Consider the following 6,155-nt stretch of genomic DNA (forward strand, 5'->3'; position numbering starts at 1 on the left):
CTACGTAACAGTGTATGCCTGAAAAAGACAAAAGGGGGGGATGGCAAGCGTTTGCATCACAAACGAAATCACCATGGGGTATCTACTTCAACACATCACGCCTCACATGTGAAACACAAACAATTTTATCTGTCAATCTAAAACAACTCAACCCCGGATCAATGCAGTGCTTCTTCAGCCAGGACTCAATCTGTCAAGCCAGGAGAGCCAGTGGGACCCAGGTAAATGAATTCATTCTCTGAGGCGTCTTGCATAAAGAACACAGGAACACCAGCTGGCACCGGGGGTCACAGTGCATGTGTGGGCAAAATTCCATTAAAACAAACAGATCCAACAGCAAGGGGCAGGGGTGGAAGGCATGAGTCCACCTGCTGGGCCAGCATAGGAGATGGATGGGCCTGGCTTGAGGAAGCGGCCCCAACACCACTCGCTCACTGGAGGAAAGTGTGGAGTGGAGAGATTTAGGGTTGTTGTAGTGTATGATGTGTCATTTGATACTGCTCTCAATTCTTCTAATCACCTCCAGCCCCGAGGAGACACCACTTTGCACCTCAGAGGAGTCTCTGAAACCACAGACAGGAAACTACTGCCCACAGCTTATCAACCCCACATGGCCCCCAAAACACATTCAAGTATGACAGGAGAGTGGGCTCAAAGACCAGAAGGACACAATCACAACTTAGGGGACCACGGCGGGAGTTGGCACAGTGGCAATGTTACCACTTGGGATAGCCACATTCTATACGGGAGTATCTGTACTGCAGTCCCAGCTTCGCTGCCAACTCCAGCTCCCTGCTGTGGCCACCCTGGGAGGCAGCAGGTGATGGCTCAAGCGTGGGAGACCTGGACAGGACTCTGTCCATGGCTTTGGCCTGGCCCAGCTCCAGCCATCTCAGGCATTTGGGAAGTGAATCAGCAGATGGGAGAGCTGTCTTTTCCTTTCAAATAAAATGAAATTCTGTTTGTTTGTTTTGTTATTTTTTTTATCTGTTTTTTTGAATATTTATCTGCAAGGCTGAGTTATAGAGAGAGGGGGGAAAGAGAGAGATATCTTCCATGCACTGATACACTCCCCAAATGGCTACAGTGGCCAGATTGGGCCAGTACCAAGCCAGGAGTGTCTTCTGGGTCTTCCATGTGGGTGCAGGGCCCCAAAGCACCTGGCCTGTGTTCTGGTGTTTTCCCAGGTACATCAGCAGGGAGCCGGTTTGGAGGTTCAGCAGTGGGACCAGTGCATAGTATTGTAAGTGGCAGCTTTTACCCATTACATCATAGCAACGGCTCCCTGTGAATTTTTATAAACTACCTTCAAGGGGACCTTCAGAAGCACAGCTAATGGGTCCCTGCCGTTGGAACACGGTTTATCCACACCCAAACTCACTATGGGACCTTCAAGTGATGACAAGGGACAAATGTGACTCTCCACAGTGGGTGAGCGACTGTGGGATCAAAGCGCTGCCCGGTGAGGCTGGCCCTTGTCCTCACTTGCCCTCACATGTCTTTCTAATCGGCCAGAGCTCACTGGGCTTTCTTCATTTCGCCCTGCTGTGGAGTGATGCAGTACAAGACGCTGCCAAGAGACTCCCTGCCACTCTGTGACCTCCAACTTCCCAGCCTCAAAGAACACAGCCCAGGGGGTTGACTTTCACCCTTTCCAGACATGCAACCCTGCACTCCCCGACCCCCAATCCAGCACACCGGGCAGCCTGGCACACATGCCCTCTCGCCCGCCTCACCTGGGCACCGGGAGTCTTCAGGGAGGGGCCTCTCTCTCTGTGCAGCTGGATGCCCAAGCTTCTCCCAGGAGAGTGGGGGTGAGGGCCCCTTGGCACACGCACGGCCTGCCGGTAGCCTGGCATCTTCAGCAGTGGTGTCGGTGTTTCTGGAGCTGAGACAGCGCATGCGGGACACGGAGTTCACCTCCTTCATCCTCATGAGGCGGCTGGGGTCCGCTCTCCTCGACGGGCAAGCCAGCTTCTCCTGTATACTCTCAATTGCTTTGGAAGGGCTGCGCAGCCTCTTCTCTGAGCCTGCCATGCTTGGGGTCCTTTCTAGAACGTGGAACAGCGTAGACCTGAAAGACGGCGCCAGGCCCCCATCCTTGGCCACTGTAGGACCAGGCTGGGGTCCCGGGCTGGTGGTTTGGCAGGTCATGACTCCATCCACCTCTGAGGACTCAGCAGCTGGGGGAGCCCGCCTGGTACCATCCTTCTCCCCAACAAAGAGCGGGCTTTCAGTCCAGCCACACTTCCTCCGGCCGTAGAAGGCATCAGTAGATGCCGTGAGGCCTCCTGAGGGGGCCAAGCTAGACGAGGACGTTTCCTGTGGAGGCTTGGGGCTGTGGGCCCTGGCCTCAGGCTCTGGGGACTGGCTCTGCCTGGTGTCCGGCAGGAGGGACTCAACGGCCACCTCGATGCCCAGAATCCTTGCGGCCCTGGCTTGCAGGGTTTCCTCAGGGGGGATTTCCAAGGCGCTAGATTCACCCCAAGACCCGTGCACCAGCCCCACGGACCTCAGGTCTGGTGCAGACAGACCTCGGCCCCTGGCAGCCAGGGAGAGTGGGGCCTGCAGGCCCCTGTCTCTTGTACCACCAGCTTGTGGAGGGACCACACTGCACATTCTCTCAGTGAGGACATCATGGGTGGTCCCCCGCATTCCCTGAAGCTCCCTGGGTTCTGTGGGACGGGCAAGGGCAGCTGGCTCCAGGTCCCTGGGTCTCGAAGCCACGGCTCTTCTTGCAGGCCCTGGGCTTTGCACAGGCTCACTCGCGCTGCATCCTTCAGCCTGATTCCGCTTCTCTGAGACCCAGCCTCCATCTGCTCCTGGGAAGATCTCCCCTCGGCCATCTTCCACCTGCAGGGGTCCCCAAGGGGTCCGAGCACAGGCATATGGCCAGCCAGATGGTGCTGCCTCCTCATTCCAACTCCCAGATTTGCCCGTGGTGGCCCTTGTCGATCTAAACTCAGGATGTTGGAGCGCCCAGGCCTTCGGCTGTTGCTCGGCTCTCCTCTCCTGGGGGCTCTCAGGGAAGCCCACAAGTTTCTCTGAGCTAGGATGGCGGTCTTCCCAGGGCTCTGCCACCTCACTTTCCTCACTTTCTTCCCTACTGCCACCGCTACTGGGACAGCTTTCTTCCTCTTCCTGCAGCTCCTTATTGAAACTTTCTAGCTGACTTATCAAGTCCCAGGGCCGACGGCTAACTGGTTTCAGGAGAAACTGACCAAAGGGCTGCTGGCTGTTGCAGGGACCGGCAGCTGCCTCCCCCTTCACCACCTCCGGCTGGGCCGTGATGCCAGCCTCCAGACCCCGGCTGTCCACCCTGGGCCCTGCCTTTGGGGCAGATGCATGGCTCACGCAGGAGGAGGTCCTGGAGAAGGCACTGCTGCTGGATGGGCTGAGGGATGCCTGAGCTGATGGGCTCTGGGCGGTAGGCTTCGGTGGATGGCCCCTGGAGGGTATTGCCGTGAGCACCCCTGTGTCACACACTGTGGGCTGGATGTGGGGTGGTGTCAGTGTGGCAGGGCTTGGCTCAGCCGGCTTGGCCCCAGCGGGCAGCTGTGAGCTGCTGGGGTCCTCGGAGAAAGTGGTTTGTGTCTGCTGATCCCTGTACTGGTGCCCTGGCCCCGAGCCGGTGTACGTGAGCTCCCTGTGCTGTGAAAGGTAGAGGAATTTGAGGTCACTTGTTGGTCGCTCCTGCTGGCAGGGCGTGGGGCTCCCCAGCACAGTGCCCGTGAGAGCCTGCAGCTCCAGGTCGGTGCTTGAGGCAGCCAGCCGTCCCTGTTCCTGCAGAACAGGGCTCTTATCAGCACCACGCATTTTCCAGGCGCTCTGCTTTAAGTCATTGTTGTTCGTATCTGTGTCTGGCAGCTGGGACTCTGATTGAACTGGGATGGAAACCAAGCAAAATATGGTCTCGTTCATTTTCTTCTTGGACCTCTTCCTGCTCTGAAGCCCAGTGTCAGACTTCTGGGGACAGACCTGAGCCTTGCAGATGATCTCCCCAACTGGACTCAGAGGCAGCACTTGGCCTTCTGTGAGTCGCTGCTGGCCACCTGCTTTGTCGGCCACCTTATCTCTCACGGCGTGATGGTCTCTTGGGTCAGGGGAGCCACCACCGTCCCTGTTCCTGGGAAGCTGGCCCCATGACCACTGGGCGCTGGGCTCAGTGAAGGCCAGGCCTCCATCATCTCCAGCGGGGGTCTTCAGGTTCTGTGCGTTCCACGGGGTGCCCTCTGGTGGCGTTGGGGCTGCAGCAGGCCCAAGGTTGCAGGGGCCACCGTCCAGAGCCGACTCCTGGCCGGCACTGTGTGGCCAGGCCAGCTTGATATGCCGCAACCTGGGATCGTTGAAGGGGATGTACTGGATGAAATCCATGGGGGCTGCAGCAGGGTGGGGCGGGCAGGGGCTCGCACCCCACTCCTCCCTGCTTCTAGCCTTTTCAGCCCGCATCGGCGGGGGTGGCTGCTGCCCAGGGCTGCTGCTCACAGGAGCAGGTGGCGGCGTATCTTCCAGGTAGGGGTTTGGGATGTTCTGGGGGGGAGACCTGTATGAGGGTGGGGGCACGTACGTGGGCGGCTCCAAGCTGGGGTCACACATGCCAGGCTCATGTCTGGGCTTGCTGACTTCACTCCAGCAGGTATGCGGATCCTTATGCTGACCAGTCTGAGGGTCACTGGGTGCAGCCATGCCCCTGGCATGCATGAGGGGTCTCCCAAACTTAGGCCGGGGCAGAGGGGCCTTCTCAGGGGGCTTTGCCAAATCCATGCTGGGTGCGCAGTTCGGATATGGTGGTGTTCTGGGCACGCCTGGCAGGTGCCCATCATGCAGCGGGATGGGAACCTCCATGTAGCTCAGGCTCTCAGGGGACAGCATGCGAGGCAACGACTGGGACTTCCTCTTGGTCTGAGAACTCCCCCCGGGCTCCCTTGGGAGCAGCGGGCACAGGTCATGCAGAAGCCTCCGGCCATCACCCTCCGACATCTGCCTCCCCAGCCGTCCTGGCTGGCACCAGCTCTCCCCACTGCCCTCTGGCCACCTGCCAGCACTGGCCCTTCTTAGCTCTTCCTCCCACATGGCCTTCTTCGTCACATGCTCCATCCTTCTTCCAACTTCCCATGGACCCTCTCTCCCGGGAGCGGGCAGGCTGTGGGCCTGCGCCATCACTCTGACCCTGGGGTCTTCCCAGTCCCTGCAGCCCAGCAGGACGCTGCCCTCTGGCCCTCTCCTCCAACAGTCTTGGTCGTTCCTTGCCGTCGCTGTCGGGGGCTGGGCAGACCACGCTAAGGTGGGGCGGTGGTAAAACCTACAAAACAAAGAGAGACAAGGGGATCACTTGCAGAACCTGGCTGCACTGCTGTCTTGGTGACTGAGCTTCAGACCCAGACTTCCGCAGGACCTCCGAGCCACAGTGTTCCCCAACATTCTGCAACAAGCTTCCTGCAGCCTGGGGAGGAGGGGGCATCTGGCCATACTGCAGACAGTCCCTCAGCTGGAGAAGCATGGCAGACCCCTAGATTGTGCCAGGGACCCCATGCAGACCACTCCTGATCTGTTTCAGACCCACAGAGCCCACTCTGGCCAACAGTCTGACATCTGCTCACAATGACACTGCAGGTGTTCCAACCACAGCCATGGAGATGGGTGTCCAACCCCATGTCCTGAGCTCTGGGCCTGTAGGTCTGGAAGTGCACCCTAATTTTCATTTCTGACTATTTCCAAGCCACGTGGCCCTGCTGCAGGTGTTGGGCCTTCACTCTGCCTGTCGTGACCATTTCTCAGAGCCCAGAGGGACTGGAAGGTCCCCAGTGTCCAGGCAGTGTTCTAAGTACACATGACCAGGTGCCAGAGCTTCTCCAGTGTATGGGCAAAACTGAAGACTCAAGGCTATAGTCTCCGATCCTAAGAAAGCCTAAAGGACTTGTGACACACAAGATGGTAGCAGAGCTGGGAAACTTCTACTTCCGGGGACGCCTCAGCACATGGCATTATGTGTACAGAGTGATGCTGCATAAACAATCCTACTGTTCAGCCAGGCTCATGGGGGTGTGTGGAGCGCCCAGCGTGTTTGGCACACTCAGGCCCATGGGGGTGTGTGGAGCGCCCACTGTGTTTGGCACACTCAGGCCCATGGGAGTGTGTGGAGCGCCCACTGTGTT

General features: G+C 58.4%; 1 protein-coding gene across 1 annotated transcript; it reads right to left on the reverse strand.

Moving 5' to 3' along the window:
- Positions 1 to 1,518: 1,518 nt before the first annotated feature.
- On the reverse strand, positions 1,519 to 5,258 carry JCAD (junctional cadherin 5 associated). The gene has a single exon (XM_040992617.1). The coding sequence runs from the start codon at positions 5,158 to 5,160 to the stop codon at positions 1,519 to 1,521; it is 3,642 nt and encodes a 1,213-aa protein (XP_040848551.1). The 5' UTR covers positions 5,161 to 5,258.
- Positions 5,259 to 6,155: the final 897 nt, after the last annotated feature.

The sequence above is a fragment of the Ochotona curzoniae genome, unplaced genomic scaffold (assembly GCF_017591425.1).
Source record: "Ochotona curzoniae isolate NIBS_2020 unplaced genomic scaffold, NIBS_Ocur_1.0 contig_78, whole genome shotgun sequence".
Classification (NCBI taxonomy): Eukaryota; Metazoa; Chordata; class Mammalia; order Lagomorpha; family Ochotonidae; genus Ochotona; species Ochotona curzoniae.

What these genes read in the sequence shown, in the direction of transcription:
- JCAD (XM_040992617.1), bottom strand. Translation starts at nt 5,160, where the DNA reads ATGGCGCAGGCCCACAGCCTGCCCGCTCCCGGGAGAGAGGGTCCATGG.